At 40.6% G+C, this 13,946-nt stretch overlaps 1 protein-coding gene across 1 annotated transcript in view; it reads left to right on the forward strand.

Moving 5' to 3' along the window:
- Window positions 1–13,946, forward strand: part of LOC134329072 (uncharacterized) — a gene marked incomplete at its 5' end in the record, with an annotated part of 63,802 nt that overhangs the window by 30,523 nt on the left and 19,333 nt on the right. The window contains 2 exons of the mRNA XM_063010318.1: window positions 5,040–5,052; window positions 6,415–6,433. Coding sequence (XP_062866388.1) covers window positions 5,040–5,052; window positions 6,415–6,433 — 32 coding nt within the window. The remainder of the gene's footprint in view (window positions 1–5,039; window positions 5,053–6,414; window positions 6,434–13,946) is intronic.

The raw sequence follows: 13,946 nt of genomic DNA on the forward strand, positions 1-13,946 counted from the left end.
AAACCTTATATCACATCATATTAGTTTTTATAACAATTCTCCAAAAGTGCCACAAGAGGGCGACATTAAAAAAAATTTTTTTACCACGGTCACAAAAAAACTGGTGGCCACAAAAAATCACAAGGCTAAAATTACAGTGGTCTGTCTACCTACATGTGCTCATAACATACGTTGTAGCTGTATTTACTTAACCAGAGCTTTAAAAGTATACACTCTATCTTTGTCTTGACATTCTTTTCTTTCCTTTTTTTTATTTGTGGCGGTCGCCTGCTGCTTTTATATTGAAAGTCTCGTTCCCAGTAAGTCCACCATGTCTTTAATTGTTTGCTCGTAACAATATCATATCACTATTTTTTTTTCTGCAATTCTTCAAAAGTGCCACAACAGGGCGGCATTATAAAGATTTTTGTTTACCAACATGGTCACATGATCTCATTTTACCACATCATAATACTTTTTAAAACAATTTTCCAAAAGTGCCACAAGAGGGCGACATTATAATTTTTTTTTATTATGGTCACAAGAAAACTGGCCACAAATAATCAATGAATTAAATAATAAAAGTAAACACTCTAGCTTTGTCTTTACATTTTCATTTTCTGTATTTAGCAGACGCTTTTATCCAAAGCGTTATGAGGTTTGAACCAGCAACCTTCTGCTTACTAGTCCAGTATCTTATTTGCTAGGCTACAACTGCCCTTGACATTCTTTTTTTTTTTTTTTTTTTATACTGAAAGTCCCGCCCCCAGTCACTCCACCATGTCTCCAATTGGTTGCAGTAGTAAACAGGCTCGTAACAATATCATAAAAATACTTTTTTTTTTAATTCTTCAAAAGTGCCAAAAGAGGGCGACAATACAAGATTTTTACCATGGTCAACAGACCTCATATTACCATATCATATTAGTTTTTATAACAATTCTCTAATTTTTTTTTTACCAGGGTCACAAGAAAACTGGCCACAAATAATCACAAGGCTAAAATTACAGTGGTCTGTCTACCTGCATGTGCTCATAGCATTGCCTTATAGCTGTATTTATACAAACAATGCTTTTAAAAGTATACACTCTATCTTTAACTTAACATTCTTTTTTTTCCTTTATTTATTTGTGGCGGTCTCTTGCTTTTTTTTTACTGGAAGCCCCGCCATTTCTCTAATTGGTTGCAGTGGAGAAAACGCTGCAACCAATCAGCAGCCGCTTGTACTGCAAAAATACAGAAAGACAGAAAGAGAGAACAACCAAACACAAAGACATGAAAACAGAAAAAAACATGTGTCCCTCAGGCACGTAACAATATCATATCACTATTTTTTTTTTTTTACAAATCTCCAAAAGTGCCACAACAAGGCAACATTAAAAAAATTTGTTTTACCATGGTCACAAAACCTCATATTACCATATCATATTAGTTTTTTTAACAATTCTCCAAAACTGCCACAAGAGGGCGACAATACAAGATTATTTTTTTACCATGGTCAACACACCTCATATTACCACATCATAATAGTTTTCCAAAAGTGCCCAAAGATTTTTTTTACCATGATCACAAGATCTCATATTAACACATCATATTACTTTTTTGCAAATCTCCATAAGTGCCACAAGAGGGCGACATTACAAGGATTTTTTTTACCAACATGGTCACGAACTCATTTTACCATATCATGTTAATTTTTATGACAATTCTCTAAAAGTGCCACATGAGGGCGACATTATGTCTACATAACTATGTTGATATAAACACCGTGAACAACATTGATCATTTGTAACAACATTTACCCTTCTGGGCCACTGTACTAATTTCCTTCGAAATCAATAAAGTATCTATCTATCTATCTATCTATCTATCTATCTATCTATCTATCTATCTATCTATCTATCTATCTATCTATCTATCTATCTATCTATCTATCTATCTATCTATCTATCTATCTATCTATCTATCTATCTATCTATCTATCTATCTATCTATCTATCTATCTATCTATCTATCTATCTATCTATCTATCTATCTATCTATCTATCTATCTATCTATCTATCTATCTATCTATCTATCTATCTATCTATCTATCTATCTATCTATCTATCTATCTATCTATCTATCTATCTAACACACGCGAGACAGATGACATTAACTCATTTACTTACTTAAATGAATGACTTAGTCAGTACATTGGCCCACTACACAGATCTATCTATCTATCTATCTATCTATCTATCTATCTATCTATCTATCTATCTATCTATCTATCTATCTATCTATCTATCTATCTATCTATCTATCTATCTATCTATCTATCTATCTATCTATCTATCTATCTATCTATCTATCTATCTATCTATCTATCTATCTATCTATCTATCTATCTATCTATCTATCTATCTATCTATCTATCTATCTATCTATCTATCTATCTATCTATCTATCTATCTATCTATCTATCTATCTATCTATCTATCTATCTATCTATCTATCTATCTATCTATCTATCTATCTATCTATCTATCTATCTATCTATCTATCTATCTATCTATCTATCTATCTATCTATCTATCTATCTATCTATCTATCTATCTATCTATCTATCTATCTATCTATCTATCTATCTATCTATCTATCTATCTATCTATCTATCTATCTATCTATCTATCTATCTATCTATCTATCTATCTATCTATCTATCTATCTATCTATCTATCTATCTATCTATCTATCTATCTATCTATCTATCTATCTATCTATCTATCTATCTATCTATCTATCTATCTATCTATCTATCTATCTATCTATCTATCTATCTATCTATCTATCTATCTATCTATCTATCTATCTATCTATCTATCTATCTATCTATCTATCTATCTATCTATCTATCTATCTATCTATCTATCTATCTATCTATCTATCTATCTATCTATCTATCTATCTATCTATCTATCTATCTATCTATCTATCTATCTATCTATCTATCTATCTATCTATCTATCTATCTATCTATCTATCTATCTATCTATCTATCTATCTATCTATCTATCTATCTATCTATCTATCTATCTATCTATCTATCTATCTATCTATCTATCTATCTATCTATCTATCTATCTATCTATCTATCTATCTATCTATCTATCTATCTATCTATCTCTATCTATCTATCTATCTATCTATCTATCTATCTATCTATCTACCTACCTACCTACCTACCTACCTACCTACCTACCTACCTACCTACCTACCTACCTACCTACCTATCGATCGATCGATCTTTTTAGCAATTATCCAAAAGTGCCACAACAGGGCGACATTACAAATTATGTTTTTTGTACCATGCTCACAAGAAATCTGGTGGCCACAAATAAGCACAAGGCTAAAATTACAGTGGTCTGTCTACCTGCATGTGCTCTTAACATAGCCTGTAGCTTTATTTACTTAACCAGTACTTTCAAAGTATACATTGTAATTGGTTGCAGTAGAGAACAGGCTGCAACCAATCAGCAGCCACTTGTACTGCTGATGCTTAGTCACTTCACCATCGGCCTTTCCCAAACCGTTCCCTCCTCACTAACACTCCACTACAGAGTCACACTCCATATGAAGTCACACTCTGTGCTGTGAAGGGAGCTTCCAATTAAAGGGAGGGTCTAAATTCAGGAGTCAACTCTGGGACGCCCTCTTTGCTTTCCAGCGGAAGAAGGAAGCTGCCGTCACCATGGCTACAGATAGACGCTTTTCTCACCTTGTCTTCATGTCTTGCGCTCCGTTATCATTTCAGCATCTCCAAGCGGAAATACGAGCTTAGGAGACGCAAGCACCTGCTACTTTATAACTAGTATAAATGTATAGTTATGTTTTAATTCTCCAAAAAATCAGAGTCAGAGAGTCAGAGTCAGAGAGGTTTTATTGTCATTTCAGCTACATACAAGTACGTATTGAAACGAAACAGCGTTCCTCTAGGATCACGGTGTAACACGGTACAAAAAGTGCAAGACAATACAAAAACAGTGCAAATACAACAATAATACAAAAAATCCTATAATAAATAACTACAAAAGATATTCCTAATTATCCCTAATCTAAACAAGTAATTAGAAGACAGGACTAAAGACAAGTGTTAGTACATGATGGTGAATAGATGGTACAATGGTTCATGAGGTAGTGACATGTTGTACATTAGCAGCGTAAAATTGGCAATGCAGATAAGGTGCCTAAAAAGTAAATATGGTGCAAAATACAAGTAAGGTGCAGAAATTATTGTGCATTTCCAGGAGGTGTGCAAAAATGCAAGTAACAGTCAAAAATGCAAGTAACATAGTCAAAAATGCAAGTAACAGTCAATACAGATCAGTGTGTGGCAGCAGAAAATTTCCGGAGGAAATTGTTACAGTCCTGAGTTTAGAAGTCTGATTGCTTGAGGGATAAAACTGTTACACAGTCTGGTTGTGTTAGTCCGGATGCTGCGGTATCGTCTCCCAGACGGGAGCAGAGTAAAAAGTCCATGTGATGGATGGGTTGGATCGTCCACAATGCTGAGAGCTTTGCGGATGCAGCGGGTGTTAAAAATGTCCGTGAGAGATGGAAGAGCGACCCCGATGATCTTTTCAGCTGTCCTCACTACTCGCTGGAGAGTCTTGCGGTCCGACGCAGTACAATTTCCGAACCAGACAGTGATGCAGCCGCTCAGGATGCTCTCGATTGTTCCTCTGTAGAACGTGGTGAGAATGGGGGGTGGCAGATGAGCTTTCCTCAGTCTTCTCAAAAAGTAGAGACGCTGCTGGGCTTTCTTGGTGATGGAACTGGTGTTAAGGGTCCAGGTGAGATTCTCCTCCAGATGAACACTGAGAAATTTGGTGCTCTTGACGATCTCAACAGATGAGCCGTCGATGTGCAGTGGGGAGTGGTCCCTTAGTGTCTTTCTAAAGTCAATGACCATCTCTTTGGTTTTATCCACATTCAGAGACAGGTTGTTGACTTGGCACCAGTCCGTTAGATGTTGTACCTCCTCTCTGTACGCTGACTCATCGTTGTTGCTGATGAGTCCCACCACAGTTGTGTCGTCTGCAAACTTAACGATGGAATTCGAGCTGTGCATTGCTGTACAGTCGTGCGTAAGCAGAGTAAACAGCAGTGGACTGAGCACACAGCCTTGGGGAGCGCCGGTGCTCAGTGTGGTGGTGCTGGAGGTGTTCTTACCGATCCGGACGGACTGAGGTCTCTCAGTCAAGAAGTCCAGGATCCAGTTGCAGAGAGAGGTGTTCAGGCCCAGCGTGCTCAGCTTTCCAATTAGATGCTGAGGAATGATGGTGTTGAATGCTGAGCTAAAGTCTATGAACAGCATCCTGACGTAAGTGTTCTTTCTGTCCAGGTGTGTAGAAGCCAGGTGAAGTGTGGTGGATATGGCGTCGTCCGTTGAGCGGTTAGGACGGTACGCAAACTGCAGTGGGTCCATGGTGGGAGGCAGTAGTGTCTTAATATGCCTCATGACTAGTTTCTCGAAGCACTTTGTGATGATAGGCGTGAGTGCTACGGGACGATAGTCGTTGAAGCATGACACAGATGACTTCTTTGGCACGGGTACGATGGTGGTCGTCTTGAGGCACGTTGGAACGATGGCGCTGCTCAGGGAGATGTTGAAGATGTCAGTGAATACATCTGCCAGCTGGTCTGCACATCCCTTGAGCACTCGGCCAGGAATGTTGTCTGGTCCAGAAGCCTTCCGTGGGTTGACTCTGTGCAGAGTTCTCCTCACGTCCGCTGTGGTGAGACGAAGCACCTGGTCGTCACAAGGTGGGATCATCTTCCTCGCCAACATGTTGTTCTGCGCCTCGAACCGAGCGTAGAAGTCATTCAGCGCATCTGGAAGGGAGGCATCACTGTCACAGACGGGTGGAGTCGTCCTGTAGTTGGTGATGGCCTGGATGCCCTGCCACAAGCGCCGTGTGTCACCGCTGTTCTGGAAGTGGCTGTGGATGTTCTGGCCGTGTGCGCGCTTTGCTTCTCGGATCGCCCGGGACAGTCTGGCTCTCGCTGTTCTCAGAGCCGGCTGGTCACCTGCTTTAAAAGCGAAGTCTCGGGCCCTCAGCAGTGCACGCACCTCTGGAGTCATCCACGGCTTCTGGTTGGGTCTGGAAGTGATGGTTCTAGTGGTAGTGACGTCCTCAATGCATTTGCTGATGTAGCAGGTCACTGAAGTCGTGTACTCCTCTAGATCAGTGTAATCGCCGTATGTTGTCCTGAAGAGCAGAGATGGATCCTTCTGGCCAGGTTTTCACCTGTTTCTGTACAGGTCTGGAGCGCTTGACGAGTGCTCTGTATGCTGGAATTAGCATTACAGAGATGTGGTCTGAGTATCCGAGGTGGGGGCGGGGCTCCGCCCGGTACGCACCGGCAATGTTCGTGTAAACATTATCCAGCGTGTTCGCTCCTCTCGTAGTCGCAAAGTCCACATGCTGATGGAATTTAGGGAGAACAGACTTGAGATTTGCATGATTAAAATCCCCAGCGATAATAAACAGTCCGTCTGGATGAGTGTTCTGCAGTTCGCTGATGGCTCTGTAAAGTTCGCTCAATGCTTCCTTCGCGTTCGCGCTGGGCGGAAGATACACCGCGACAATAAGCACGCTGGTGAATTCTTGTGGTAAATAAAAAGGTCTGCATCTAACAATAGCAAATTCCACCATCGGAGAACAGTACGCCACAACAAGCACAGAGTCCTTGCACCATTCGGTGTTAATGTAAACACAACAGTCCCTGTACTCACATTGGGTCGTTCGCTGAAGTCTGATACAGTCCAGTTTATTCTCCAGAGAGCATGCATTTGCGAGGAATAACGATGGTAGAGCCGGCCGGCTTGGGTTAGCTTTTAGCCTAGCACGGACCCCGGCTCGCTTTCCACGCTTCTGCTTCCTCGAGCACCGCTTGCGGCGCCCCCTCCCCCGGTCACCTGCTTCAGGTAACACCGAGGACTGCAGGTCTGGTTCGCGAAGTAGGCAGAGTTCATGCAGAGTTCGCTGCAGATCATCTTGCAGGTTGGTTTCTGACTGTTTTCTCAATTGTAGCAGTGTCTGGCGGTTGTAAACTAAGTCAAAACTGGTTTCCATACGTTTATAAACAAAACTGTCCTAAACAAACTTACAAACTTTTCCTGAAAACAACAAAAAAACACAGTTTTTCGACCCCAGAGCGGCCGCTGCGTGTTAACGCGCCGCCATCTTGGATCAAAGAGTTTGTAAAGATTGTTCATTTTTCTCCTTCTTCCTTACCCACTTTCCCCATTGTGAACAGGAAAGAAGGCAGCCATACATTCATACACGTAGGAATTATTATGTTTAGCCTATTAGGTAAAAAGTGGGTGCTACCCCTTGTATTTTTTGTCTTTGTTAGTTAGTTTAGGCCTGACTAGGCAGTTTAGCTGTTTTTCTTATTTGTTTTATTTGGCACCGTCTACAGTTCACTTTGTGAGTGGGAGCTTTGCTGGATTTTAAGTTCCAGTGTGTACATTTGTGTTCTCTAATTAATACACTTTGTTTGTAAAAACCTGTAACATTTAAAGACCTGCTAAGTGAAGTTAATTTAGCTGGGTATAAATCTGGTTTTCTGCTTATTTTCACACCTCTTCACTGAGTTATGTAGCACCTTGGCAATGTACCAGCAATTACTGTACCCTTAAATTAAGGCTAACCATGTACATGTAACAGATATGGTAATATGAGATCATGTGACCATGGTAAAAAAAAATATTTGAGATGTTGCCCTCTTGTGGCACTTTAATGTCTTTGGACTGTGGGAAAAAAAACATAGCACCTGGAGGAAAACCATGCAGACAAATGGAGAACATGCAAACTCCTCTTGTGGAACTTTCGGAGAATTGTAAAAAAAAAAAGTAATATGATATGATAATACAAGATCTTGTGACCATGTTGAAAAAATTGTGATGTTGCCTTCTTGTGGCACTTTTAAAACATTGTTAAAAATGAGTTATGATATGGCAATATGAGATCTTGTGACCATGGTAAAAAAAAATTATTGTGATGTTGACCTCTTTTGGCACTTTTGGAGAATTGTAAAAAAGTCATTTGAAATGTTAAAACACTATATTGCCAAAAGTTTTCACTCACCCATGCAAATCATTGAATTCAGGTGTTCCAATCACTTCCATGGCCACAGGTGTATAAAATCAAGCACCTAGGCATGCAGACTGCTTCTACAAACTTTACTGAAAAAATGGGTCTCAGGAGCTCAGTGAATTCCAGTATGGTACTGTAATAAGATGCCACCTGTGCAACAAGTCCAGTCGTGAAATTTCCTCGCTACTAAATATTCCACAATCGACTGTCAGTGCTATTATAACAAAGTGGAAGCGATTGGGAACAACAGCCATGAAGTGTTAGTGCCATGTAAAATAACAGAGCTGAGGCTCATAGTGCACAGAGGTCGCCAATTTTCTGCAGTCAATTGCTACAGACCTCCAAACTTCATGTGGCCTTCAGATTAGCTCAAGAACAGTGTGTAGAGCTTCATGGAATGCAGCCGAGCAGCTGCATCCAAGTCTTACATCACCAAGCATAATGCAATGCGTCGGATGCAGTGGTGTAGAGCACACCGTCACTGGACTCTAGAGCAGTGGAGACGTGTTCTCTGGAGTGACGAATCACGCTTCTCTGTCTGGCAACCCGATCGACGAGTCTGGGTTTGGCGGTTGCCGGGGGAACGGTACTTGTCTGACTGCATTGTGCCGAGTGTAAAGTGTGGTGGAGGGGGGATTATGGTGTGGGGTTGTTTTTCAGGAGTTGGGCTCGGCCCCTTAGTTCCAGTGAAAGGAAATCTTAATGCTTCAGCATACCAAGAGATTGTGGACAATTTCATGCTCCCAACTTTGTGTTCCCAGTTTGGGGATGGCCCCTTCCTGTTCCAACATGACTGTGCACCAGAGATAATGCATAAAGACTTAGACGAGCGAGTTTGGTGTGGAAGAACTCGACTGGTCTTCACAGAGTCCTGACCTCAACTCGATAGAACACCTTTGGGATGAATTAGAGCTGAGACTGCGAGCCAGGCCTTCTCGTCCAACATCAGTATCTGACCTCACAAATGCGCTTCTGAAAGAATGGTCAAAATTCCCATAAACACACTCCTAAACCTTGTGGAAAGCCTTCCTTGAAGAGTTGAGGCTGTTATAGCTGCTAAGGGTGGGCCGACATCATATTAAACCCTATGGATTAAGAATGATACGTCACTCAAGTTCATATAGGTGTGAAGGCAGGTGAGTGAATACTTATGGCAATATATTATATGTCTTGTGACCATAATAGAAAAAATCTTTGTAATGTCGCCCTCTTAGAACACTTTTGGAGAATTGTTAAAAAAAATAACATGAAATGGTAAAATGAAAACATGTGACCATGTTGGTAAAAAAATGTCGTGTTTGGTTGTTCTCTCTTTCTGTCATTTTGCAGTACAAGTGGCTGCTGATTGGTTGCAGCCTGTTCTCCACTGCAACCAATAACAGATATGTCCCCAATCCCAATCCGCTCCCTACTCACTCCCCCCTCTCCACTCCACCTCCGTTTGAGCGTTCACGTGGAGTGCTCACCACATTAAGGGCTGTTCCAAAGTAATTAGGACGGAGCGGAAGTGAACTGTAAAACCCTTCAACAGCGAGTGAACACAAGAGCACAATCAACCACCACACTCCACAGAAGTGCAGCTAGGAAAGGTGAATGGAGGAAACAACTTACAAATGTAAAATATTATATTAAATTATCCTCATAAGGTGTTAGGGAAAATGTAGGCACAGTCTTCTTCAGTCTTTTTAAAGAAAGTAATGAAATCTGTGATCAGTGAACTTAAACTTCATAAATGGCAAAATTATTTTACCCCAACAATACCATCACTAACATTATTATCATATTTACAGTTTTTTTCTCAGTGGCTTTGGTGCATTTCTCACATCACTATTAACATTTGCACAACAGTAAGTGCATTTCTCAAAACAATTAGTACAAACTGCAAAACCTAGTTGATAACTTGCAAAAGCGTGTCACTTGCTCCAAATGGAAAGTTCATTCCTCAAAAGCAAGTATTCATGTCAATGAAAGTGTCAGGGTCATCAAAATAAAAAGTCCTGACTCCATTGTTTATGAACAAGATAGTCAAATGGCTTTGTCATGTTTTCATTATGACAGTTCACTCTGTGTTTTCCAGTGCAAAAAAGTCAGATCATGGTGACACTACCTGAAAATGCTCAAGACAGCACTATACACTATTAGCACACCCATCTGAAATCTACACATTACTACACATTATAAGTTACACATTACTGTATTTAGTGAGGTAAATGAGTACAAGACACTCAATATGTACAGTGTATCACAAAAGTGAGTACACCCCTCACATTTCTGCAAATATTTAAGTATATCTTTTCATGGGACAACACTATAGACATGAAACTTGGATATAACTTAGAGTAGTCAGTGTACAGCTTGTATAGCAGTGTAGATTTACTGTCTTCTGAAAATAACTCAACACACAGCCATTAATGTCTAAATAGCTGGCAACATAAGTGAGTACACCCCACAGTGAACATGTCCAAATTGTGCCCAAATGTGTCGTTGTCCCTCCCTGGTGTCATGTGTCAAGGTCCCAGGTGTAAATGGGGAGCAGGGCTGTTAAATTTGGTGTTTTGGGTACAATTCTCTCATACTGGCCACTGGATATTCCACATGGCACCTCATGGCAAAGAACTATCTGAGGATGTGAGAAATAGAATTGTTGCTTTCCACAAAGATGGCCTGGGCTATAAGAAGATTGCTAACACCCTGAAACTGAGCTACAGCATGGTGGCCAAGGTCATACAGCGGTTTTCCAGGACAGGTTCCACTCGGAACAGGCTTCGCCAGGGTCGACCAAAGAAGTTGAGTCCACGTGTTCGGCGTCATATCCAGAGGTTGGCTTTAAAAAATAGACACATGAGTGCTGCCAGCATTGCTGCAGAGGTTGAAGACGTGGGAGGTCAGCCTGTCAGTGCTCAGACCATACGCCGCACACTGCATCAACTCGGTCTGCATGGTCGTCATCCCAGAAGGAAGCTGACGCACAAGAAAGCCCGCAAACAGTTTGCTGAAGACAGGCAGTCCAAGAACATGGATTACTGGAATGCCCTGTGGTCTGACGAGACCAAGATAAACTTGTTTGGCTCAGATGGTGTCCAGCATGTGTGGCGGCGCCCTGGTGAGAAGTATCAAGACAACTGTATCTTGCCTACAGTCAAGCATGGTGGTGGTAGCATCATGGTCTTGGGCTGCATGAGTGTTGCTGGCACTGGGGAGCTGCGGTTCATTGAGGGAAACATGAATTCCAACATGTACTGTGACATTCTGAAACAAGCATGATCCCCTCCCTTCGAAAACTGGGCCTCATGGCAGTTTTCCAACAGGATAACGACCCCAAACACAACCTCCAAGATGACAACTGCCTTGCTGAGGAAGCTGAAGGTAAAGGTGATGGACTAAACCCAATTGAGCACCTGTGGCGCATCCTCAAGTGGAAGGTGGAGGAGTTCAAGGTGTCTAACATCCACCAGCTCCGTGATGTCATCATGGAGGAGTGGAAGAGGATTCCAGTAGCAACCTGTGCAGCTCTGGTGAATTCCATGCCCAGGAGGGTTAAGGCAGTGCTGGATAATAATGGTGGTCACACAAAATATTGACACTTTGGGCACAATTTGGACATGTTCACTGTGGGGTGTACTCACTTATGTTGCCAGCCATTTAGACATTAATGGCTGTGTGTTGAGTTATTTTCAGAAGACAGTAAATCTACACTGCTATACAAGCTGTACACTGACTACTCTAAGTTATATCCAAGTTTCATGTCTATAGTGTTGTCCCATGAAAAGATATAATGAAATATTTGAAATGTGAGGGGTGTACTCACTTTTGTGATACACTGTATGTTTCACATTTTTACTGAATATGCTCTTTGCAATTCTAATTTGTTCACAGCATTGTGCTATAGCAAAGTACAAACTTATTTACAACAAACATAAGAAACACCCTTTGGGTAGAGCTGTGCACAACTGTAAACAATATTGCAGTACATATTGGAACTGAATTGGAACATACAACATACACAGTACTGTAAATCATTATTGCACATCCAGACATTCCTGTCTGTCTGGCCACATATTTTCATCGACATTACAGCGAATATCATCCCTGGCAATGCAGCAAGGAAAGTATCTCCTTAAGTAGCAAATCCAAATCCATCCATGGCCACTAGCAGGGCCATTTGGGTATGTGGATGCCGGTCATATACCTTCCACCTTCAGGCAGAGAAAAACTCCTCTATTGGATTAAGGAATGAGGAGTAGGGAGGGAGATATTCCACCAGCATCCTTTCATGTGCTGCAAACCACTGTCTGACCAAATCTAAGTGGTGAAAACTCACATTATCCCATATTACAACATACTTGTTCAGATGGTCTCCATTTAGACCCCTCTCATTCTCAGGGATTATGTCCCAGTAAAGAGTGTCTAAAAAAGTCAGCAAATGTTTTGGTAAGATTTGCTTGACTGATCTTGAGAAATAGTTCAACATTTTTGTATGTAATGATTTAAGCAATGAAATGAGGACTATTAGTTTAATAGGGAATGACTATTCAGCATTCATAAGTATAGTTCATTTTGACAGACATGACATAAGCAAATGATAATGTTATAAAACAGCAGAGAATTGTATGGAAGCAATTGATGCATGTCCAAAAGCATTTGTAATTTGTTGGAAGGAATGAGAAACTGCTACTATGATGTGCACAAATGACTAAATCTTGTGGAGGCTGAACTAACAGTTATGAGAATTTTAATTCTGATCAGAGAAATGCACCAAAGCAATTGAGAAAAACTGTAACACCATTTTTTGGAGAATTAAAACATAACTATACATGTATACTAGTTATAAAGTAGCAGGTTCTTGCGTCTCCTAAGCTCGTATTTCCGCTTGGAGATGCTGAAATGATAACGGAGCGCAAGACATGACGGCAAGGCGAGAAAAGCATCTATCTGTAGCCATGGTGACGGCAGCTTCCTTATTCCACTCGAAAGCAAAGAGGGCGTCCCAAAGTTGACTCCTGAATTTAGACCCTCCCCTTAATTGGAAGCTCCCTTCACAGCACAGTGTGACTTCATATGGAGTGTGACTCTGTAGTGGAGTGTTAGTGAGGAGGGAACGGTTTGGGAAAGGCCGATGGTGAAGTGACTAAACATAAGCAGTACAAGTGGCTGCTGATTGGTTGCAGCCTGTTCTCTACTGCAACCAATTACAATGTATACTTTTAAAGTACTGGTTAAGTAAATACAGCTACAGGCTATGTTAAGAGCACATGCAGGTAGACAGACCACTGTAATTTTAGCCTTGTGCTTATTTGTGGCCACCAGTTTTCTTGTGAGCATGGTACAAAAAAAATCTTGTAATGTCGCAAATAAAAAGTCACAACGCAAATAAATTAAGCCACAACACGAATTAAAAAAGTCACAATGCAAATAAATTAAGCCACAACACAAATAAAACTAGTCACAACACAAATAAAACTAGTCACAACGCAAATAAAACTAGTCACAACGCAAATTAAAAAAGTCACAACGCAAATAAATTAAGCCAAATACAAAGACAAGACAAACATAGAGTCTATACTTTTAAAGCACTGGTTAAGTAAATACAGCTACAAGGTTATGTTATGAGCACATGCAGGTAGACAGAGCAATGTAATTTTAACCTTGTGATTATTTGTGGCCAGTTTTCTTGTGACCATGGTAAAACAAAATTGAGCTGTCGCCCTCTTGTGGCATTTTTGGAGAATTGTTATGAAAACTAATATGATATGGTAATATGAGGTCTGTTGACCATGGTAAAATAAATATTTGTAATGTCGCCCTCTTGTGGCAGTTTT

The sequence above is a fragment of the Trichomycterus rosablanca genome, chromosome 15 (genome assembly GCF_030014385.1).
Source record: "Trichomycterus rosablanca isolate fTriRos1 chromosome 15, fTriRos1.hap1, whole genome shotgun sequence".
NCBI lineage: Eukaryota > Metazoa > Chordata > Actinopteri > Siluriformes > Trichomycteridae > Trichomycterus > Trichomycterus rosablanca.